Source organism: Leptodactylus fuscus, chromosome 2 (assembly GCF_031893055.1).
Source record: "Leptodactylus fuscus isolate aLepFus1 chromosome 2, aLepFus1.hap2, whole genome shotgun sequence".
Classification (NCBI taxonomy): Eukaryota; Metazoa; Chordata; class Amphibia; order Anura; family Leptodactylidae; genus Leptodactylus; species Leptodactylus fuscus.
The window spans coordinates 65,142,137-65,167,617 of NC_134266.1; the positions used below are offsets into that span (position 1 = coordinate 65,142,137).

At 42.3% G+C, this 25,481-nt stretch overlaps 1 protein-coding gene across 1 annotated transcript in view; it reads right to left on the reverse strand.

Annotated features, from left to right (window-relative positions):
* The window catches only part of MTMR4 (myotubularin related protein 4), a 52,842-nt gene extending 30,217 nt beyond the window's left edge, over nucleotides 1-22,625 (reverse strand). The window contains exons 1-2 of the mRNA XM_075263870.1: nucleotides 22,206-22,625; nucleotides 16,983-17,014 (exon numbers count right to left, since the gene is read on the reverse strand). Coding sequence (XP_075119971.1) covers nucleotides 16,983-16,985 — 3 coding nt within the window. The 5' untranslated portion in view covers nucleotides 16,986-17,014; nucleotides 22,206-22,625. The remainder of the gene's footprint in view (nucleotides 1-16,982; nucleotides 17,015-22,205) is intronic.
* Between the last annotated feature and the right edge of the window lie 2,856 nt (nucleotides 22,626-25,481).

Sequence of the window (25,481 nt, forward strand, 5' to 3'; positions counted from 1 at the left end):
TTAGATGCAAATGGATATTTATTGCTCTTCTGTGCAACATAAGCATTTACTATTTAACTACAGGTACATTCTGGTTTATTGTGCGCCAAAATCAGGTAGATTTTTGGTGCAAAATGTCGCATCTCTCTTTACGAATAAGTATTAAAAAGATTGCACTGAAAAGAACAGGTTTCTCCAAAACACTAGCCGAACCTCAAGTATGTCTAGACAAATGGGCCTGGTCTAGAGCGTGACACTGTGCACCATAATAGTAAAACTTTAGGCGTAAAAACAAAGCCCCAACTAAACCGACATCAAGTAATACAACGTTACAGATTTATATTACCATATAAGCTACTGGAAGTTTTGTGCATTTTCTAACTATGAAGTCTACGCTGCTTATAAACTCGGGAAGATTAGTAAGTCTGCTCTTATATTCTTTAGGGGAGGGAAGCGGAAGTGTCTTACGTGCCCCTTTTTGTCTACCAAGTGCAAACAAAAGAACTGGCTTCATGAGCGAACTCCTCCAGCGTCTATCCTGTTAGCACAGCCACCGGTCGGCATTCACACATGAATGGCACTCAGTCATATGCAGGCTATACTAAAGCAGCAATATAAGGGGATGTGAATGGATATTGCATCCACTGCATAGTAAAAGACAAATATATAGATATTTTTTATGAATACGTCCAAAATACCTATAATCTCCCTCACGCGGTCTATGTGGCTAAACTATTGAGCACATAGTTTTGGGTCACAGTCAAATATGAAGAACCCCTTAATGAAGCCACAAAGAATCCTTAATGATCATTTCCATTGTTCTCATCAATGGGCCGCGCAGCCAGCTATTCCACTGTGAGACAAAGAAGATCTCTGCCAGGAGACCACAGCTCTCTGATAGGGGCAAAGAACAATATGTTCATTGTCAAGACCCACTTACACTATCCCAGCAACTCTTACAACTCTCCAGGACAACAAGTTTTCATTTAGAGTTACAAAATAAATATCTCTCGCTCATATATGTATATATATATATATATATATATACACATACACTGTATATATATGTGTGTGTTTGTATATAATATATATTGTGAGGAGGTGACAGGCAAACTGCTGGAGTCCAGATATATCAGCCCCTGGTTTCTGACATATGTATGGTCTAGAGAGGATCTGGAGTAGGCCTCAGCCCAGGTGTAGATCCTTGGCTCATTACTGCGTCAGAAAAAGGCTGCAGATTCCAATGCAGATCAATGAGGTGAAAGGAGGTGTGTGGTTCTGTCCTGTAACCCTGAGTCCAGTGAGACAATATTGCATCTGTTTTGTTCATGAGACTGAACGTAAGCCACACGTATAGTTATGTTATCAGTTCTGTTTAGTTAGTTGCTCAGACAAGCAGGTTTTTATTTTATTTTTGCATGAAGTTAAGGCTGTATTTTGTTTTGCTCATTTTGTGCCTGAAGTCAAGGTTTATTTATTTTTCTGTTTATTCCTAAATAAACCAGTTTGCTGCATATTTTGTGTCCCTGTCTTGACTGTTTAACTAACGCTAGGTTCACACCTGCGTTCTACTCTCCGTTCTGTGCTTTCCGTCTTCTGCATGCCATAAGACGGAAAGCACAGACCGGGTCCGGCCGTGAGCGGCAGTGAGCGTTTTATGCTCTCCGCCGCGAAAACGGATTTTTTAATCCGGACACAGAGTACTGCATGTCCGACTCTGTGTCCGGATTAAAAAACCCGGTTTCGCGGCGGAGAGCGCAAAACACTCACTGCCGGACAGCTTTCTCACCCATTCAAATGAATGGGTGAGAGACTCCTGCAGGTTTCCGTCTCCTGCTCTGTTTTATGCAGGAAACGGAAACCTGCAGTACGGAGAGCACAACGCAGATGTGAACGAGCCCTTAGGTCTGCCCGCATCTCAAGCGCCATATGTGGGAAACCTGGGGCTGATATATCTGGATTCCAGCACTCTGCCTGTCACTTCCCCACAATATATATTACATACATATGTATGTATACTATATATATATATATAAAATATATGTGCGTGTGTAAAAATATAAATAAATACAAATGCACAATGTATGGTTTACATTGTTTGCCCCCCCCCCTCCCCCCGGTATATGGTATAGAATTTCTTCAGTATATGACATGTAGAAGAAACCAGTGAGTCACAATACACGCCATGATGCCCACATTTCCATTTCACATGTCCCCCGTGATATTTTACAGAGTTTATATAGCTATACAACTGTTAAGCTGCCTACTGGAGGTGTAAATGAAATGCAAAGAAAACCCCAGACTGTCAGAAATAACACCTCGCTCTCCTATATACATACATATTACAGCTCACAGTTTACCCAAGTCTCCTGTATTGAAAGCTCAGCTCCCGCCTGCCAAAAATATGGCAAATAAAAATATTACAATGAAAGATTCTTTAAGACGAACACCCAAAACTGAAGCAACAAAATGGTCTTTGAGTAGGGCACTCTTCTGAAAGATGAGAGAAATATACATTGATTATACAGGAATTGAAAATCCGTCATAGGTCAAGCTCAGAGATGGTCTTTGGAGATTTTAACAAGATATATTGCTCGCTTTTATCTCATTCCAACTGGGTTCAGTCGTATCATGGCACATGAAACAGCAAAAGACAATTGCTGATGGACCAGTTGTTGACCACCCCTCTCCCGAAGAACACCCAGGGCCCTATGGTGCCCTGTAACCTGTACAGAATTACATTCTTGTGTTTTGGGGGATTAAGAAACATACCGGCTATTACAGAAATCCACAAAGAATTCACTGCCAATAGAGTTACTTCTATAACACACCAAATTAGCATTTAAGGAACCATACCTGCCCCCCCTCTCCCCGCATGCACCCTTAATCTGATTATTTTTCATACTGTGTACTTCAGCATTACATGACCAGCTACAGACAGTACCAACTCTACCTACTGGAGGACAATGTAATTATTCTTCTCTCTTTATATTCTCCTACACTTGCGTTGTGTAACCGTATGGAAATTCCATCACCAATTCTGCTTGAAAAATGCAGAGAAAAAAAGTCCTGCAAGCATTTCTCAAGCGGAAACCCAGCAAACCCCATTATAGTCTATTGGGTCCACAGGTAACAGCTTTTTAAGTGGATTGGGTTTCTGTTTTTCGGGTCCCGAGTGCAGATGTGAACCTAACGTAATCTGAGACCCCAAGTATACAGCCTAGTAGATCAAACTGTCCTCTCCTACACTATAACTGTGTGATAGTAACCGTCTTATCAGCAGTATCTAGTGATAGGGGTTTCTGTCCCACTTGTGGAGTGTGTGTGTAGTATAGTCCATGCAGTTTCACATATACAGGGCGGTCTGGTGTTCGAGATGGTGACACCATTGGGAGAAGACTCCAGCAATGCTGTTGTGTCAGGTACGTTGTACTGATGTCGTCATATATTGTCTATGTTGGACACAATGCACAGCGTGGGGTGTTCAATACTAGTTCCTTTCTTCATCAAAGTTAGAAATTGTAATCAACTACTTGGGTCTAAATCGTCACCAAAGCTCTAGTTATAAGAAAACGAAAAATATAGTCAGAGGGACAAGATTACACAATTGCACCGTCATGGGTTACTAAGGGAAGGACCCAAAGTAGAGCCTTTGTAAAATCATATGCCTAGAGCTCAAACAAGAGTGATTTGATAGATCCCTACAAAAATGGAGCTATACTCCCCCAAGGTAGATATAAATGTGTAAGCGTCCAGGGATATTACACACACAGCCAGCTGATACTATGTGGCAAGGCCCGTAGGGTAAATGGTATTCTCTCGGTCTGACCCCTCAAATCAGCCTCCAACACCCCAACCTGAGAGTCAATAAAGTATCCCTCATATTAAGGTGGTTAACATAAAAAAAACTTACTACGCATTTCACTAGCACCCTAAGCGGTGTGGGATCATCAGGGGATGAGATAGAGTAACCTCTCAGTCTGACTGGTACAAGGCAATGGCATCAGAGTCCCGATTCTGCCTTCTATATAAAGGACAGATCCCGCCCATAGGGTGGAGTAGCCTTGTGTAGCGACCAGTGAAGGGGTGGAGTTAAATGCAGATAATCCTTCCTCCATCCATCCCACCAGTCATATGACAATCCATGGGGCGTGAAGAAAAATGTGATGAACACATGATCGTGGATTCTTAGTGCCAGTACATATATAGATAGCGGCGCACAGACTGTACCACATTATCACACGTCATCTCCCGCTAGAACAGCTATATGTATCACATAGGGATACAATGATAAACAGTAGAGATGAGCGAGTACTGTTCGGATCAGCCGATCCGAACAGCACGCTCCATAGAAATGAATGGATGCACCTGGTACTTCCACTTTGATGTCGGCCGGCTGCTTAAACCCCCGCGTGCCGGCTACGTCCATTCATTTCTATGCGAGCGTGCTGTTCGGATCAGCTGATCCGAACAGTACTCGCTCATCTCTAATAAACAGTAAAGTACTCAAAATAGACAAAATGAACAAAAAAGCACATGGGGGTATTAGAGAAACAGTTAATGAGTAATCCATGATAAGCCATAACTATGACTTGTCCACAACTCAAAAGATGAGATGTTAAGACGTTTCTATATACAATTGTGGAGCAAAAGATGGCTAACAGTTATCTGGCTACCTTGTATCAAGGCATTTGGATAATAAAAACCAGAACCTTGCACAAAAGGGACTAGGACTTTTTTTTTGTATGGCCCAAACTCAATAAATACTGTATTTATATGTTTAAAAACAAGCATGCATGCTACTCCTACAGCCCCCAAACCATCCCCAAATCAGGGGAATAAAAAAGATGAAAATAAGAGTAACAACATAAACGTCAGAATGGAAAAAGGGTGACCATATACAGTTAGGGCCAGAAATATTTGGACAGTGACACAATTTTCGCGAGTTGGGCTCTGCATGCCACCACATTGGTTTTGAAATGAAACCTCTACAACAGAATTCAAGTGCAGATTGTAACGTTTAATTTGAAGGGTTGAACAAAAATATCTGATAGAAAATGTAGGAATTGTAGACATTTCTTTACAAACACTCCACATTTTAGGAGCTCAAAAGTAATTGGACAAATAAACATAACCCAAACAAAATATATTTTTTTCAATATTTTGTTGCGAATCCTTTGGAGGCAATCACTGCCTTAAGTCTGGAACCCATGGACATCACTAAACGCTGGGTTTCCTCCTTCTTAATGCTTTGCCAGGCCTTTACAGCCGCAGCCTTCAGGTCTTGCTTGTTTGTGGGTCTTTCCACCTTAAGTCTGGATTTGAGCAAGTGAAATGCATGCTCAATTGGGTTAAGATCTGGTGATTGACTTGGCCATTGCAGAATGTTCCACCTTTTTGCACTCATGAACTCCTGGGTAGCTTTGGCTGTATGCTTGGGGGTCATTGTCCATCTGTACTATGAAGCGCCGTCCGATCAACTTGGCAGCATTTGGCTGAATCTGGGCTGAAAGTATATCCCGGTACACTTCAGAATTCATCCGGCTACTCGTCTGCTGTTATGTCATCAATAAACACAAGTGACCCAGTGCCATTGAAAGCCATGCATGCCCATGCCATCACATTGCCTCCACCATGTTTTACAGAGGATGTGGTGTGCCTTGGATCATGTGCCGTTCCCTTTCTTCTCCAAACTTTTTTCTTCCCATCATTCTGGTACAGGTTGATCTTTGTCTCATCTGTCCATAGAATACTTTTCCAGAACTGAGCTGGCTTCTTGAGGTGTTTTTCAGCAAATTTAACTCTGGCCTGTCTATTTTTGGAATTGATGAATGGTTTGCATCTAGATGTGAACCCTTTGTATTTACTTTCATGGAGTCTTCTCTTTACTGTTGACTTAGAGACATATACACCTACTTCACTGAGAGTGTTCTGGACTTCAGTTGATGTTGTGAACGGGTTCTTCTTGACCAAAGAAAGTATGCGGCGATCATCCACCACTGTTGTCATCCGTGGACGCCCAGGCCTTTTTGAGTTCCCAAGCTCACCAGTCAATTCCTTTTTTCTTAGAATGTACCCAACTGTTGATTTTGCTACTCCAAGCATGTCTGCTATCTCTCTGATGGATTTTTTCTTTTTATTCAGCCTCAGGATGTTCTGCTTCACCTCAATTGAGAGTTCCTTTGACCGCATGTTGTCTGGTCACAGCAACAGCTTCCAAATGCAAAACCACACACCTGGAATCAACCCCAGACCTTTTAACTACTTCATTGAATACAGGTTTACGAGGGAGACGCCTTCAGAGTTAATTGCAGCCCTTAGAGTCCATTGTCCAATTACTTTTGGTCCCTTGAAAAAGAGGAGGCTATGCATTACAGAGCTATGATTCCTAAACCCTTTCTCCGATTTGGATGTGGAAACTCTCATATTGCAGCTGGGAGTGTGCACTTTCAGCCCATATTATATATATATATATAATTGTATTTCTGAACATGTTTTAGTAAACAGCTAAAATAACAAAACTTGTGTCACTGTCCAAATATTTCTGGCCCTAACTGTAGATAAAGGAGCTTATAAAAAAAAAAAAGAGGGAAAAGATAGATGTTCATTGATGCCCCCTGGGGATACTGACCTAAATTTGTGTATCCATCTACACGGTCTGTAGTAGGTGTCGGTCCAATCACCCCCGCGGGAAGTGGGATTAATTATAACCCCATAAACTGGAAAAAGTCTGGTTGTCTGTCATGGCAGGTACATGCATGATTTGCCAGAGGTACATTGGCAATGTTTTATAATGCGCTCTCATCCTCACCCGCAGTTCTCACTTGGTCTTTCCGATGTAGTCTCTCGGGCAGGAGCATTGGCCTAAATAATATATATATATTTATTCTCAGAGGTTCACCATGAGCTCATATGACTCAACTGAAGACGAGGTTCCCATGATTTTTTAGATAGAAAGGAATAAGTAGATGAGTTATATACTGGAGAATAGATACATATAGAGAAAAACATTCTGGAGAGCTTCTTACTGCAAGGCACTAAAAAAGCATGGCACTGGTCACCGAAGTGGTACAAAGACCTGTCCTACCCAGTTTATCAAAATCTGTACCACGGATAAACCATCAATATTACATTTTAAGGAGAAGGACAAACATTGCAGAAAAACAGTTTTTTGTTGCAGATTTTGCTATGTTTTTTTTAGCCAAAGCCAGGAACAGATTTCAAAAGGGAGAAGTATAGGAGCGTTCTTTTATATTTCCCATTCCTTTTGTAGACATTCCTGGGATTGGCTTGGTCAAAAAAAAACCCAAAACCAACCCCCCCAAAAAAAACAAACAAAAAAACGGCCAAATAAAGCAAAATCTATAACAAAAAAAACCAAGTTTTCCACAACATGGGAACTACAGGAGCGTACTGAGCGGAGTGTGATCCCAGCCGGAAGAAGACGGGGTTGCTGTTAAAGATGAAGACGCGCTGGAGAGAGGTCTCTGGCAGCAGTGGGGACGCCCCCATCGCGGTTTGAGCGCTGGGGCCCGCCCCCATTGCTGTGAGAGAACTCATTTGCATACCGGTTAAATTGGTATTTCTAAGGAACAGCGCCGTGGAGACTACATCTAAAGGTAAGAGATGAATAGCCTTTCTAAAGGCTATTCCGATGTCTAACGCACAAAAAAAACAAAAAACAATTTAATGGTAGAATCCCTTTAAGTAATTTTACATGTTTTCTAGGAAAAGGGGGTGATTTGAACGTATTTCTTTTTTTTTTTTTTTTTTAGACCCCCAGAGGTCTTCAACCCCAGGGGGTGTGATCACTTATGCAATGCATTACAATACTAATGCATTGCAAAAAAAAAAAAACAGCAATTCTATTGCAGGCTACTTAGAGTAGACTGCAATAGAATCCCTTGCATGACAGGGCAGGGAGCCTTCACAAAGGATCCCAACCCGGAGTTAGCTGGTGATCACCAGGAAAATGGTGCCTCTGTCAAAGCTGACCGAGGAGCCAGAGGGGTTAATATCCACGATCGGTGCAGGCACCAATGGTGAGCATTAGTGTTAGGGTGTCTGCTATATAAAACAGTGTACACACGGCGGCTATGGCAGCTGCCTGGCTCCCGAGCATCCGCCATGTTTAAACGCCCGGCATCCAACGTATTAGCACGGCGGATGTTGGAAGGGGTTAAAGAGGACCTTTCATGTCCTCAGGCACATGTGGTTTTATACAGGCCAACAGTGCGCTGAATTGTCTGCTTTTCCGTTATCTGCCCCCAGACTGGACATATTGGTGCAATTACCAATGTCTGCTCACTGTCAGAAGAGTGTTCCTGACAGTCTCACTGGACTGTGAGGAATGCCCCTCCTGATAGTATTGTCCGTAGTTCTGTACATAAAACCACATGTGTCTGAAGACATGAAAGGTTCTCTTTAAAGGGGATCTATCACTGGGTAGTATGTAGATTGCCTCAGTGGTTTCTGAATAAGTCTGTTTTTATTCATTTGCTAATGAGCTTCCAGCCAACCAAAAATTTCCCAGCAGCACTAGTCTCTGCTATTCTCTCCTATCTGTCTGTGCAAACAAGAAGCTGAGTCATCATCAGTAGCAGCCTGTTCTGTATACTACCATAGGAAACAATAGCAAAGGGGGTGCACGATGCATCGTGCACCCAGTCTAATTGGCATATGAATAAAAACGGACTTACTGAGAAACCACGGAGGCAATTTACATACTAAAGGTAGGTGTGGAATAGCCTTTCTAAAGAAATGATTTTTCCCAGTGACAGAGCCCCTTTAACTGTGGATTTCTCCACATGCATGTGTACTGGGTATCTGGGAAAGATAGTGGGCATCTGAATAAGCTTTTGGCTAACGTGTAAGGCCAGCTCAAACCTTACAAGAGATTCAGGTTCACAGGCCATATTATGGCTACTTAGATCAGGAAGAAACCATGGTTTTAGGCTGAATATTCAACCAAAAATAGTAGGTCCGCACTCCTTGGGTTCCATAAAATATAACTTTTAATAAGCCATTAAAAGCTCACACAACATATAACAAATTGTGAAAAGATTAGAAAAAGACGCATAGTGTCTAAAAACGCCGACGCGTTTCGAAGCTTTACAGCTTCTTAGTCATGGTTTTAGGCTGTTTGCAACTTATAGTGTCTCTTGACAAAGAGACAAAGTGGAACTTGAAAATCCCAACTACATTCATCATCTGATGTCACCCTGAGCCTTTTGGCGCTTTGAGCATCCAGATCATTTTAGCCATTCTGAAGTATAAGCTGAATTTTTCAGCACAGTTTTTGTGTTGAAAAAGCCCCCCTCGGGTTATACTCGAGTCAAGCAAAAAAAAAAAAAAAAAAAAAAAATTTGGGGGGAGGAGGGATCTCTGACCAGCCGCAATAGTAATGTATAGAATCTCCCATAAAATAGTAAAAACAACAAAAAAAAAAAGATATATAAAAGATATATATTTTATAGAATACATATAAAAGTAAAAAATTACAGTGAAACACATACACATTAGGTATCCTGTGTCTGACAGTGCCCGGTCTGCTGAATATAGGGGATCTGCCGTGCTCCTGTTCCGTCGGGAAAGGGTTAATAGGAGCACTGCAGATACCCTATATTCAGCCAGACTGAATTCCAAGTGGGGGAAAAATATCCCAGTCCTCAAGCTCAGGGAAGGGGCAGACAGACAACCAAAACACCCCCTCCCCTTCCCCAGCAACTACTGCACCCAAAAACTCCGACCATTTTAATTTTTGAAATTTTCCAGTAGCTGCTGCATTTCCCCCCCTCGGCTTATACTCGAGTCAATAAATTTTCCCAGTCATTTGTGGTAAAATTAGGGGCCTCAGCTTATATTCGGGTCGGCTTATACTCGAGTATATACGGTAAACCTTTTTAGTCAAGTAGGCAGTAATACTGCACCCAAAGACCCTGTCTCTATAGAAACCACAGTGTTACGACCCATTTGGCGGCACAGATCTGCTTTAAGGAGACACCTATAAAACAAAATGCAAAAACTAAAATATCCACTCTGATGTTTGGTGCACATTGTGCAATTTCTCTATAAACAGCACATTCTTCTGAGATTACTGATACTGGCAACCTTCAGGAGGTAAAAGTGAGTGGTGGTAATTACCGTACCAAGCCAGTGCTTATCCAGCCGGGTCATAAAATACCAGAGGTCAGTGATGTGTGGGAGGAGAGATTTGATAAATACTGTACAGGAGATCACAGCTATGTTTCATAGAAAATAACTTTAGTTAGATATCAAAAATTTGGCCAAGTGAATTTTGGCAGATACACTTATTTATAAATTGCGACTTGACCAGGCTGTGATATTATGGAGGACATAGGATGTGCATGTAAAACTGAAGTTTGGTTAAAAACTTTATCCCATTCCCGCCATAGGCACTTTTTGACACCCTGCCTTCCAAACGGCATAACTTTGTTATTATTCCGTTCACAGAGCCATATGAGGGCTCAATGTATGCGTGATAAATTGTACTTTTTAATGGTACCATTTAATATTCTCTATGATATATGGGAAGCTTTTCTGTTCTGTGCCCCTGGTTAAGAGCTATCGGTGCCGGTACCGTAGCTCTTTACTGTCAGAAGAGAGTTTGTCAGTCAGGAACGCCCTTCCTCACAGCATCGTCTATATCGCTGTACTGTGAGAGTTGTGAGGAACGCCTCCCTCACCTTCTGATAGTACTCGTTCCTCAGCGTCATGGCTGGGCGGTAAGGAATGACCACTCTCACAGTACAGCGCAATAGACGCTACTGTGAGGAAGGATGCCCTGAAGCTGATCGTGCGCTGAATTCAGCTTTCTAGCGGCGTATTAAACCACATGTGCCCCAGGAGGTGAAAGGTCCTCTTTAAAAAAAAATTCTAAATATTCTGACGCATATAACTTCTTTTTTTTTATTATATTGCATGGATGGGGTTGCACAAAGGGCCTGATGTACTTTTTAGTTATACTATTTTGGGGAATTCCTGACATTTTATTGCTTTTTATTAAAATTTAAAACCTGCGCAAGTCCATTTATGCTGTGTATTTGGAGAGGGGATTTTATGGAAGTCTGCACCACAATTTCCATATTCATTGCAGATTTAATCTTGTGAAGACATCCTGGCCAGGAGCCTCAAGAGCACAGAAGCTGTTTGCAGAAACACCTGCCTTAGTGGCTGCCCGGGTCAAGCAAGGCTGATATGCACCCAGCAAAATGACAAATATAAACCTGAACTACATTCCTGTAAAATGCCAAGCTCTCTGGCTCTATCAGCGGCTCCCCTGACCCAGAGTTGACGTTCTGCTAACTATACATTAATGGCCGTTTGTTTACTTTGCACCTTCACAAATTTAGATTCAATTTTGGGATTTGGCGTGAACATGACTACTTTCACGGCGTCGTACACAGGATAAGATCTTGAAGGTTATCTGATGTCTGAGCGGGCAGTGACGCAAAGGTTAATAAAATGTCAAACTTCTCAAGTTCCTCATGTACATGAATGTTTACATACTGTACATTCAATACTGGGACAGAGATTAGTTTACCGTTTTGTATACAGCAATCTGGGATGTAGTCTGGCTATATAAGACAAAAGGTATTAGGGCTTGGTTTATACCCCATCATCACGCACACCGCAAAAGAACGGTGAATTGAACATTGCCATTTATTTCTTTAAGTTGGTAACACCCTCACTGCACCAAATAGTTCATAATGATAAGAACTGCGACATCTCCGCAACGCGGGCAATGACTCGCAAGGGAAAAATGCGGATTGATTAGTTGGTTGATGTGCTGAATCTGGTAGCAGACGCCCTTCAATCTGCCTACACACAGCTTGAGATTACAGGAGATTTTGGTCGATGACAGACTTGGTAAACATTTTTTTTCTCAACTTTTCCCCCAATATGGCTTTAGTTTAGTTGGTTATGTTGGCGGTGCGATAGTCCAATCAAATATGTGATAGGTAAGTTAGCTTGAATGCACAGAAGCCAGATCTGTGGAGTCGATAGGCCAAGCCGACCAAAATTCCTCTATTTTTTTTGACAGACTGACTCCTGCTCGGACTCATTCACAAATGGCTAGTAGTCATGGTCAGCCAGAAGAAATAAAGATCCTCTCATTCATTAGAAAGATAGTGATTGTTGCATATTTATATTGATAGGAATTCAAACAATGCATGTAATTATATAATAACAATAATAATAATCATTTTATTTTGAAGACTGTAACTTTTTTCCAACTCCAACTCTAGCCAAGCTTGGTCCAAACTAGGACTCCACAGCCCTGACAGACACATCCACTGTGAGAAGGTGACAGGCAGAGTGCTGGAGTCCCAGTATATCTCCACCAGGTTCCTGACATATGTGTGATCCAGGGCAGGTCTTGAGTAGGCCTCAGCCCAGATGTGGGTCCTGGGCTGTAAAAGTCTGAAGAGCCTGCACTTTAGGGCAGATCCTGGGAGTGAGAGGATGTGTCTGGGTCTGTCCTGAAACACAGAGTCTGGAGAGACCATACTGTGCTATTTTATGTTTGTTTGGCTGGTAGTAAGCCACACATATAGTTAGATTTTTACTGTTTAGTTAGTGCTCAGACGAGCATGGTTTTCTTTGACATTTTAGCCGGAAGTTATTGCTGTATTTTATTTTGCTTATTCTGTACCTGAAGTCAAAGTTTATTTGTTTTGACTTTTTCCATAGAAACCTGTTTACACCAGCCATTGTGTCCCTGTCTCTGACTGGTTGGGTCTGCACCATTGCAGCCATCAAGCTACCTTTCCCACATCACTTAGCCTAAAACAACTGGCTGGAAGGATCCTTTGCCTTCTAGTAGGACACACAGAAATGAATCCCTCCCCCCTAGACTATGCCCTATCCCCTCAGTCCTTTCTAGCTGAAAAGGGAACTGATCAGCATAAATGACCTTATAGGTTCCCTGCAGAATTTCTATACGTTTAAGGGACAGACAGTGGATCAGAATCTCCTGTTCATTTTTATCATTCATAGGGTTAGTGCCCCCTTTACAGTAACCATATATTTAGAACTACAGAGTGACTGACAGCTATAATCTCAGGTCCTGTTGTGTCACGGTCATGTGTTCAGATCATTGCAGATAGCTTTCGGCATTGTAATGTATTTTCAGACACTTATGTACATCTGTGATCTCTAAAAACAGCAGAGACCAAATGCAAAAGCTAACATTTAACCGTCACAGTAGGAAGCAAACGTGAGTTCTTATACTATAACAGTATATAAAATCACAATAGTATATCCATGTGTTAGAGAGAACATGCTGAAGACGGGCACAGCCTCTCACCTGTGTGAATAAACAACGTGGCGATGTAAATAAATATTTTTTGTGCACGATGGTGTCAGATGAAAGAACCGCACGCCGCTTGTTAATGACTGACAAACCAAGGTTACAGCAAGATTAATATTTCACTGTACTTGTCTCCTTTGGGTGCTTGCCCTTTCTGTTACAAAGGTGAAAAACATTTGCTTACGTTCTATTATGTCTCCTAACCTTGCACAACTTCTGGTTTATACATTTTTTTTCATGTTACGTAATATTTTTGTTGCCTGTGTTATGTGAAGCGCCATCTTGGAGTCGCTTTGAATGAATCCACAGATTAAGGAAACCCATTTTCATGTTATCTGTTATTAGATGGGTCTTTTTGTACTTTTTTTTTGTTGCATTTTTTACATTTCAAAGATCATAACTTTCTTATTTATCCATCAACATAGAAATATTAGGGCTTGTTTTTCGCATGATACTTTGCCATGAAGTTAGAGTAGATACAATGTTTAGCTTTTAAAATTCTATGAAAAGATTTTGTATGGCAGAATACTGTATATTTTAGCAGTTGCCTTACAGACCGCCATACATGGCTACACTAACACCCCACGATCAGGAGCAGGCGCCATCCACTTAAAGGCAGTCTGTCACCAAAACCCAGCACACCAACCCACCATGCAGATAGACAGGTTAGGGTGACCCAAATAAAGTGATTGCGCTTATTAAGCTGAGCAGTTTTTGTCAACAAGCAAATGAGATCTTTGGAACAACTACTTACCGTACATACTCAAGTATAAGCCGAATTTTTAAGCACAGTTTTTGTGCTGAAAAAGCCCCCTCGGCTTACACTCGAGTCAAGAAAAAAAAAAAAAATATATTTTCCTTTGTGGGGGTCTATGACCAGCTGCAATAGTAATGTATAGAATCTCCCATAAAATAGTGAAAAAAAAGGAAGCTTTAAAAAAATATAATAAAAAATAAAATAAATAAAAGTTCTAAATCCCTCCTTTTCCTAGAATACATATAAAAGTAGAAAATTACTGTGAAACGCATACACATTAGGTATCCCTGTATCTGAAAGTGCCTGGTCTACTGAATATAGGGTATCTGCAGTGCTCCTATTCCGTCAGGAAGGGGTTAATAGGAGCACTGCAGCTACCTTATATTCAGCCAGGCTGAATTCCACGTCGGGAAAAAAAAACCCAGTCCTCAAGCTCAGGGAAGGGGCAGACAGACAAGCAAAACACCCCCTCCCCTTTCCCAGCACCAACTGAACCCAAAAACCATTTTAATTTTTGAAATTTTTCAGTAGTTGCTGCATTTCCGCCCTCGGCTTATACTCGAGTCAATAAGTTTTCCTAGTTTTTTGTGGTAAAATTAAGGGAGTCGGCTTATACTCGGGTCGGCTTATACTAGAGTATATACGGTACCTCTCTGTAGATGCCAACACCCTCATGTATGTGCATACTGACAAAATTGGTGACATTGAATGGGACTTGAGCTGCAATAGTGCAGCAAGTATACAGTGTGTGCATCTGGCTATTCCCAGCTCTGCACACTGTTGAAAACAGCGGATAGCTGAGAGTGATGTCGAACACCCACGGGTTTTTATAACAGGTTAACTCAATGATTAAAGAATGTCAAAGAATGACTATAATCACACAAGAATATAATAAAATAATAACTGTTTAATAAATGAATAGAGATAATTAATAGATGAGGTTACAAAAATGCAAATGTTCACTGGATGGGCAGAGTAACACAGACATTCACCAAACATTCAATGACATACAAAGGATTTGCAGGGCATCCAATAATCTCAACTGAAGCTAAACTAGCCATAACCTATAGAGATTTTATAATACATTTGGGGGAGGAGGAGGAGGGTCTTCAAGGAAGTTTATGAGTTGTCAACTTATAACATGACCCTCTATGGTACAGGAATTTGGGGGGAATGTTTATCAAATACAGAGTGATCAGTAACAGAAATTATCCTATAGATGGACAGTATGAAATACATACAGACTTCTCATTAAGATATTAACCTGGTCTATCACAGAAATAAGACACTATCATTTTGTGGAAAAATCATGTTCTATTATAGGGGTTCCTCCGGGCTCCATGTGTAACTGCTGTTTTAGTGGTCTGGCTCTCCATTGTTTGGGACTGGGACGGTCCCGAACAACATAGAGCAAGTGCTTGTGTGAACCCAGCCTAAGCTATAAGACATTACAACAGTTTGTGTTGGTGGTGCCTAGAGAGAATAAGGACTCATAGAGAAGACTAAATAGTGTACACAGACCCTGCTTAGCAGCAAGAGTTCCTGTTAGCAATGCTTCAAAGGGTAAACTTCTTAAAACAGAATTCAGATTAAACATAAATGAAGAAAGCGTGAACGAAAAAAAAAAAAAAAAAAAAACATTTGCAAAAAATTTGATATATGCAACTAACAAAACTACATATTACACTTCTGTGTTTATTCTGTGTGCCATAACTTTCAAAGACAAAGGCTACACAGCGGATCTGGCCAAGGAATGTGCCACTACACTCCCGCACAACTGATGAACATGAATGATGGATGTCATTGTGACATGTGAGAAGAGCAGCGCTACAATGTGGTCTTTGGTCACATAACATGTATCACAATTTAATGGGGTTGTCCAGGATAAAATCTTATTTTTTTTAATTAGACCACGGGAGGTGAAAAAAACGTGAACAAAAATAACACCCTCACCTGTCCTGGTCCTGCAGCTCTGTTGTTTTCTTCCATTTTCTTCTCGACGGCACATGATCGCTGAGGCCAATCAGTGGCCTCAGTGGTCACATGACACTATCTGTGGTGTCCCCAGGTCCTATTCTTAGCCCACTTATTGGCCTCAGCAATCGTGTGACACCAGAGGACACCGGAGCACCAAGGACAGGTGAATGTTTTTTTTTGTTTAATTATAAAATAAAATTTTAGCCTGGACAACTTCTTTAAGTGATGAAGCTGACATATTCCAACAAAGCTCCATGAGATGGGAGAAAGCTACGCTACTGTGCAAAGGTTTTAGCCTGATGTGGAAAAAATGCTGCAAAGTAAGGATGTTTCCACAAACAGAAATATTAATTGTTATTTTAACACTTATTTACTTTGCAGCATTTTTTCAACACCTACCTGAAACTTTTACACACAATTTGCATACTTTTTTCCACACAAAGATGATTGTCTACAACATATCTTAATTCACCAGCTGCACCTTGACAATGAGAAGTGAAAACAGATTTTTTTTTTTTTAATTTTTACAAAGTCTCATTAAGTTACCATTGTGTACATTTTTTTTAAAATACACACACAAAAAAGTCATAATCCTGGCACGTGTAGAATTTGGACTAATAAGCTTAACTTTCTTTTTTCTCAAACCACTTAAGGAATGGTTAGAACGGGAGAAAAAGGGGGGGGGGGGGGGTGTAGGGGGGACATGGCCCAACACATCAAGTATAATTTCAGCTAGCAAATTCTCATTTTATGTTCTGGTCGATGGGGCAGCCCAAAGCGACCCACCAACAATGTTGAATGTCTCCCAACTAAGGCTACATGGAGAACATATAACAGTTAGCTGCGCCAAGTTATTGACGCTCAGTTCCACCTTAATAAGGTGAATGGCTTTCAATAAAATCTAGGACATCAAAACATGAGAAAAGGGTTACTTACCATAATGTGGCCTTATTTAGTTGAACACAAACCTAGAAGAAAAAGACGTGACTTTCAATACGTTGCACAATCTTAGACATAAATAACACAATATCACACAAACACTTCTGTGCAAGACAACGCATAGGGTGGAGTTGAGTAAAGATTTCATCAATTCACTTCCGTCAGCATAAAATATGATCATCAGCAGCAAATACCCAAAAATATTGACCCAAAGTGTTAGGATAGCGCTACATAGTGATTGTGGCTGCAAATAAGGATCACATTTTCAGCAGGCTGCTTTGCAGCGTAATGAAAGTGAATGGGTTGTGTAACATACACTCACCGGCCACTTTATTAGGTACACCATGCTAGTAACGGGTTGGACCCCCTTTTGCCTTCAGAACTGCCTCAATTCTTCGTGGCATAGATTCAACAAGGTGCTGGAAGCATTCCTCAGAGATTTTGGTCCATATTGACATGATGGCATCACACAGTTGCCGCAGATTTGTCGGCTGCACATCCATGATGCGAATCTCCCGTTCCACCACATCCCAAAGATGCTCTATTGGATTGAGATCTGGTGACTGTGGAGGCCATTGGAGTACAGTGAACTCATTGTCATGTTCAAGAAACCAGTCTGAGATGATTCCAGCTTTATGACATGGCGCATTATCCTGCTGAAAGTAGCCATCAGATGTTGGGTACATTGTGGTCATAAAGGGATGGACATGGTCAGCAACAATACTCAGGTAGGCTTTGGCGTTGCAACGATGCTCAATTGGTACCAAGGGGCCCAAAGAGTGCCAAGAAAATATTCCCCACACCATGACACCACCACCACCAGCCTGAACCGTTGATACAAGGCAGGATGCATCCATGCTTTCATGTTGTTGACGCCAAATTCTGACCCTACCATCCGAATGTCGCAGCAGAAATCGAGACTCATCAGACCAGGCAACGTTATTCCAATCTTCAATTGTCCAATTTCGATGAGCTTGTGCAAATTGTAGCCTCAGTTTCCTGTTCTTAGCTAAAAGGAGTGGCACCCAGTGTGGTCTTCTGCTGCTGTAGCCCATCTGCCTCAAAGTTCGACGTACTGTGCGTTCAGAGATGCTCTTCTGGCTACCTTGGTTGTAACGGGTGGCTATTTGAGTCACTGTTGCCTTTCTATCAGCTCGAACCAGTCTGGCCATTCTCCTATGACCTCTGGCATCAACAACGCATTTCCGTCCACAGAACTGCCACTCACTGGATGTTTTTTCTTTTTCGGACCATTCTCTGTAAACCCTAGAGATGGTTGTGCGTGAAAATCCCAGTAGATCAGCAGTTTCTGAAATACTCACACCAGCCCTTCTGGCACCAACAACCATGCCACGTTCAAAGGCACTCAAATCACCTTTCTTCCCCATACTGATGCTCGGTTTGAACTGCAGGAGATTGTCTTGACCATGTCTACATGCCTAAATGCACTGAGTTGCCGCCATGTGATTGGCTGATTAGAAATTAAGTGTTAACGAGCAGTTGGACAGGTGTACCTAATAAAGTGGCCGGTGAGTGTAAAAGTCGCAAATATTTCAGCAATGTTGGATTTCTTTACACTGTAGCGTTGCCTTCATGGTAGATGTGTAGATCTAGCCTAAAAATGTGTAAGAATAGCAATTTTTGTTTGCAGTGGATGAAATAAGTGACTCAATATAAGGAGATGGGTATCCTCGAGGGGCCACAGCTTTACTACTCTACTAGCAATAGTAATGGATATGCCAACACTATATTACTAGTAGTCCCCTCTATATACTACAAGCTAAACCCTGCATGTGGTACGCAGCAATGATAGAATACAAAAATCCATTCTAAGCATTTTTTTTTACATTATTGGTCAACCAGTCTCTTCAAAATTAGCAAAATTCTTACCTGAATGTGTCTAGAATCCTATGTACCCCGGCATAGTGCTTGCACTTCTACAAGGTGAAGTGAGCTGTCTATTGTGCCAGCCTATTTATAAGGAACTGGTCATCAGCAGCCAATAATTAGAGAAATAAGATTAGGGAGTTTTCAATTAGGGATTTTACATTTCAGGGACATTCCAAACTGTATAATACCTAAAAGTTTAATATCAAACTGTGCGCTACTAGTAAATAATGGGTAATAACTGGGGGATCCGCTCTGGTTAAGGCCCGTTTCACTTCTGCTTTTTGGCCATTCTGTTCCCAAATCTGCATGAAAGATGCAGAGAGAAAAGCACTTCTCTCTGCACATTTTTTGTGCAAATCAAGAGAAGGTGTCTGTGTATGTTTGGGGAGGGGGTTGTTGTGCTGCATTGGATAGGCCTCACCAGTGGCTTGAAAAGACCTGGTGACGTCACAAACATGTTACTGGGTCTATTCCTGTGGCCGCTGTGTCCTCAGACACAGGATTGGAGCCAGTGACATATTTGAGTGACATCACCAGGTGTGCACCACAGCAACAGTGCGCACCTGAACTGACAGTAGCATCAGACACCAAACCACCAGGGACAGGAGAATGTGATTTTTTTTTTTTTTTATGTTACACCTTTCCAGCCTACTCTAACTCTTCCAGTTCCTGGACAACCCCTTTAAACAGCATGGAAACAAAGCAAGAAAAAGGAGGAAGTTACTCAACAAACGTAACAAAGATAAAAAAAAATGTTTATTGATAAATACAACAAAAAAGGGACACATACAGGTAGATACTTTGACTGAGGCACCAGAGGGATTAATGCCTGCGATCAGTGTGGGCACTGATCGCAGGCATTAGTGCCAGGTCTCTGCTGTATAAAACAGAAAAGGCTCGGTTAAAATGGCGGCTGCTGGACAGCCGAGCGGCTGAAATATTTAAACACTCCACATCCACTGTACTAGTGTTCATAAGGAGTTATTATAGGGGATTATTGCTACAGTGAGGTTTTAACATGTTACAGTACTAGCAAAGTGAATGAGTATTTGTTAAATCACATCCATACAGTCTGGAAAAACAAACATGTGAATTTTAGCTGTGGAATTGCGAACAATGTCTGTGCTCCCAAGAAAAGGCCTAGGTCTTTGCATGCAGCAGAAACACAATCGTACTTTACTAATAGGTAGTAGTAAAAAAAACAATTACTGATGGGGCCGAGTGCATTATGTGGGGGCCACATGGAGGGGACATTAAATTATGTGGGGGCCACTTGGGAAACCTTTGAACAGGGCTTGCATGACCAGCACTTCATTCACGATTATAAGGCTAACAGGACTCTAATCTCCAGCAGTGGCCACAGCCCCCACGTAGTGAAGGATAGGTCACGCAAGTGCACTGGCGTTCCAGTCACAAAAATGCTTTACGGGAACTTAGAGCCCCCCATCTTGAGGGAGCCAGTGGTTGGTATCCAGTGATCAGACGCTTATCTCCTTGCCTTGTACCTGTCAGAGCCTTCATTATTAAATCCGCCCAAAGTTTTCATCTGCGCTGCACATCAGTTTATGCTCAGAAATTTTGGTGCTCATCATATGGTTAATACAATATTTTCTGCATGCATTTCTGAAAATCCAAACTGCATGTAGGCTAAGATTGAATATACCCATACAGAGAAAAAACTCCAATTCATTACACATCAGGGCTGCACCCAGTAATGATCCAATGCAGGAATGTACTGCTATATACTACAATAGATATATAAGATATATGCATTAAATAATAGATGGAGGAGGCTGTATGCAGAATAAAGAGGAGCATTCAGACATGCTGTATGGTGGAGCAGGAGATTCTGGCTAATCCCATCCACACATTACAGAAACAAAACCTACCGCAGAAAATCACAGCATGTCAATTACACCTATAGAAACGCTGGCATTTTCCGTATAGATATAACAGGGGCAGAAAATCCGCAGAAGAAAACTCTTAACTTTCTGCGAAAAACGCTATGGGAAAAAAACACAATGCTTTTACGCAGCGTTTTTTTTTTTTGCTACAGTTTGCTTATGCGTGACCGTAGCCCCATTGCACGGGCCTATGCCGACTAAAGCAGCAGCGCGATCCAGGGCTCCTAAGCGCTGCTTAGGACGGATTCAGACCCGCGCCCGGTCTCCGCTTTGTGGGTTTCACTGACTGCCGACAGGAGACGGAAACTCGGAAGTCAGTGTCCACCCGTGAGTGTCTTCTGGTCTCCGAGGCAAAACCGTTTTATTTTTTAACCAGACACAAAGTCCTGCATGTCCGACTTTGTGTCTGGTTACAAAAAAAAAAAAAGGTTTCGCCGCAGAGACCAGAAGATGCTCACAGGCGGACACTTTGCAAAAGTGGGTTTGAAAAGTGAGGGTGCCTTCACACGATGTAACGCTCCGCTCATTTTGTCCATTTTACACGTGTAAAAATACATGTGTAAAATGTAGTTAGCCATTGAGTTCAATGGCTTTTTTTTTAACGCGCGTATTTTTGAGCGCGTTATTTTGCACACGCAAAAATACTCGCGTAAACCATTGTACTCAATGGCTTACTACATTTTACACGTGTATTTTTACACGTGTAAAATGGACAAAATGAGCGGAGCATTACATCGTGTGAAGGCACCCTGACTGCCGATTTCCATCTCCTGTCCAGTTTCTCGGGCAGAAGATGGAAACCTGAAAATGGAGAGCGGGCGCTGGTGTGAACCCGCCCTTACTAGACTGGTCCTCAGCATACTTCTCCCTCCAATGATGCCCGTCCCGTAGTCAGGACCCCGCCCAATGACCTGGCACTCAGCACGTACTTTATCAGACTGGTCACTGACGTTGTAATAAACTACAAGTCCAGTAACTGTTGTCTTGTCATACAATGAAGAACAGGGCGGTTTATGGAGGACGGACAGCTTTATGTTCTGTGGAGAGATATAGGGACATATAGGGCCGCAGATATATGGGGCACGTCTGTTTTAAAATTCTTAAAACATGAAGAATACCAAATGGGCTACTTTATTTTTTATTATTACAAACCACACAACAGCCATGAAGTAACAATAATAATTAACCCTGAGGCCTAATTTTATCCACAATGTCCGACTTGTGTGTTTTTCTTTGTTCAATTGGTATTTTATTGATTTCCTCTATGGGACTCGCAAATCTGTGCAATGGGCCCCCTCCATCCCTTTGGTTGGGGCGGGTCACACAGAATTGCAGTCCCTCTTCTTATCACTTCTCCTTCCCATAGAAATGGTTTCTTCTGGTATCTGCCCCCCCCCCCCCTTTTCTGTATTACAGGTGGACTTACCTGAATTGCTCGTGCAGTTTCTAGAAGATTCTACAACTCTCCAGCCTCCCGTGAAGGCTTCCCTGATTGGCTGGCAGGATTTGAGCACGAATCCGCCAACAGTATAAATTCATCCTCTCGTCAGATAACGGTCAGTCAGCTGACAGGACTCGCCGGAGCCGCCGCGCAGCGACATGGAAGAACTATTACGTCAGGGGAATAACAGAGCTGAAAGTGCTGGCGGTGAGGGGTGGTTGAAGGGATGTTTGAGGTAACCACCTAGTGCCTCAGCTCCACTGTTAGCATGGTTCTTCCGAGGTCTGAGGAAGAGGCGGGTCCGAGCACTGCCCTGCCGGATATTGTCAGTGGTGACGCAGTACCTGCGGAACAGAACCCGGAGAAGAGGAGACGCAGTTCCTGACAGATTTACTCCCCTCCGACGTCACCGACAAGGAGCCGATCACTCAGCAGGAAAGGCTCCACCCCTGGACAGAGGAGGGTGCTGAAGGAGCGAGGACACAGCATCGAGCTGCAGAGCCTGGTGCTGGGGCGGGAACCTGACTCTATTGTTAACCCTCTTGTGTCTGATCTGTTTAGGAACCAATTATTTGACCGTATGAGTAATGTTCCTACAGCTCCCTCTGTTGCTAATATTTGGCTGGTTTGTGGGGTTACAGCTACACAGGTTGCTTCCCCTTTGATTGAAAATTTAGTTTCAGAGCCTTCTGTTCTAGTCCTTATGTGGACAAGGCTGTTGGTGTGTCTGAAGTTTGCATGAAGGATGCCATGACTTGTCAGGTCTGCCTGTGAAGAATATTGACTAGCAAAGCCGCTTGGCAGACCTGCAATCACCCTTCTTAGGGCTCGTTCACACGGGGTGGATTCTGACACCGAATCCAGCTCAGAATACACTCTCTCACAATGGAGGTCTATGTATACCGCTAGATTTGTTTTTTTCCTTGAGTGGTATTTTCCAGCTCACAGAAAAAAAGAAACGAGCTACCCTTTTCTTTAGGCGGACTCTGCGGCGGTTTCAGCCCCGGCGTCCGCCTCGCGGCAGCACCCTCCGGACTACACTCGTTCATTTGAGCCTACTCTGGAGGGGGAAGCCGCGACAGTTGTGGCAGGTGCATTTTGGTCCAATTCTGATGTGGCTTCCCGTATCAGAATCAGGGCCAAATGCACAGGGATTATCCCCGTGTGAACTAGCCCTTAGGGTGGGTTCACACCTGCGCCCAGTCTCTGCTTCGAAGGTTTGTTTCCTGCCTGAGAAACTGGACAGGAGACAGAAACCGGCAGTCAGTTTTCAAACCTATTCATTTGAATGGGTTTGCAAAATGTCCGCCTGTGAGAGTCTTGCGCCTCTCTGCAGCGAAACCGTTTTTTTAACCGGACACAACGTCGGATATGCAGGACTTTTTTCCAGTTTAAAAAAAAAAACTTGCCGCGGAGACCAGAAGATGCTCACGGCCGGAAACTGCCAGGTTTCCGTCTCCTGTCCAGAAGGGCAGAAGATGGAAACCCACAAAATGGAGACTGGGCGCAGATGTGAACACACCGTTACCTTCTACTCATTCCCCCTGAGTTCATAGGATAATATATCACAAGCTTTATATATTTATTAAACTGAGTGGCAGTGCTAGCCATGAACATACACAGAGTATACATCAGAGGATCGTAAAGCAAATACAGGCAAAAGCACAGTACAATGCAGAAAATAAAATGCGATGAAAAGAATGATACCAAATGAAGTTGTGGTCTGTTTCACTAAACCCTCACTCCTATGCTTCAGTGTGCTTTCTTCAGGCAGTACCCAAGCATGTGCTAACATGCTTCCCAGAATCAGTACTCTCCTTGCTGAGTCACCAAGAATCTTGGTATTCCTTTTAGCATGTGGCTAGAGCACCACCCACACCTCCGTTACAGATAGCCCCCTCCTCCTTCCCTCACTGCAGAATCTTGGGAAAGAGGGGTGGCTTCCTAGGTGCTGTTAAAGATGTGTTTGGGGTAACTATCCCCGCAGCATAATGAATTTATTGACATTCTTCCTCAATTACCATATTTAAACTTTGACCGCATTCTTACCCACATGGGTAATTGTCAGCCAGGATTCAGTGGAGCTGCTGCGCCCATCTCTGGGGGTTTAGTCACCCAGACATGGGTCTTTTACAGTTTGTGGCCATTATTATCGGTATTATTTATAGATTGATGACTTGTTTCCATTTCAGTAGATGCCAAATATGTCTGTGTTCATATTACCCATCATAAACAATGTGGCCTCATTTTATCCACAATCACTTGTGTGTTTTTTCTTTGTTTAGAGGGGCATTTAATTGATCTACTGTATGGGACTTGCAAAGTCCTTGTACATTACACCAATTTTATTTATTTTTTTGTAAAAAATGCCTCTAATAGTTTTCAAAACTGAGCATGGCTTTGTAAATTGGGGGTCATTTCACCCTCAGGAGTCATGTAACGAAGTGGGGAGGGGGGGTTTATGAGCCACTTACAGATTTTTGATGATGCTCCTTGGTCCTGATGTATCTGCTGGTGGACGGGGGGGGGTCACATGAGGCCCTCGCCATTGCTACCCTTTCTGGATGTCTTGCTGTCCCTGCTGATGGCTAAGTATATTATCCGCTAAGTAAGCAGCTGGGAGGGCAGTATATGAGGAAGGGTATGTTTACATACCACAAGCCGAGTGTAGGTACTGTAGTGCTGTCCCATAGACTTTAATGGGGCAGTGCCTATACTTGCCTCTATAGTCTGTATGGCGAGTGAGCAGCATATCTTGCGGTCTGTATACTTTATAGAGAGCTGCACTGTCTTGGTACGAGAGGTCTGTGGGTGTCCTGGGATTTAGGTGCACGCAGATCTTATATTTATGGACTGTGCTAACGCTAAGGCATCAATGCTACAAACTGAATAACCCCTTAAAGCACAATTGTAAACAGCAATTACTTGACTATTTCCCTGAAGAAACTCAAGAGAGTTATGACATCCACATAAGGAAACTGAATCTATTTTTAGACATATGCCAGAAATAAATATGAAGGAAAAACTCATTGAAAACTCAGACCAAAGAGCAAAGTCCTGGCAGAAGAAATGTCCCTAAAACCCTTTTCACCTAATTTACATAATAATGCAACACTGAATTTCATGAAAATGGACCTGGAATACAGAATAAGAAAGGCATCTTTGGAAAGTGTAGAAGCTGCTCTACAAGGTGCTGTCATTAGTTTAATACAGATTTTTCTACTGATAGACTCCCCCACCTACACTAGCCATACACCTTAG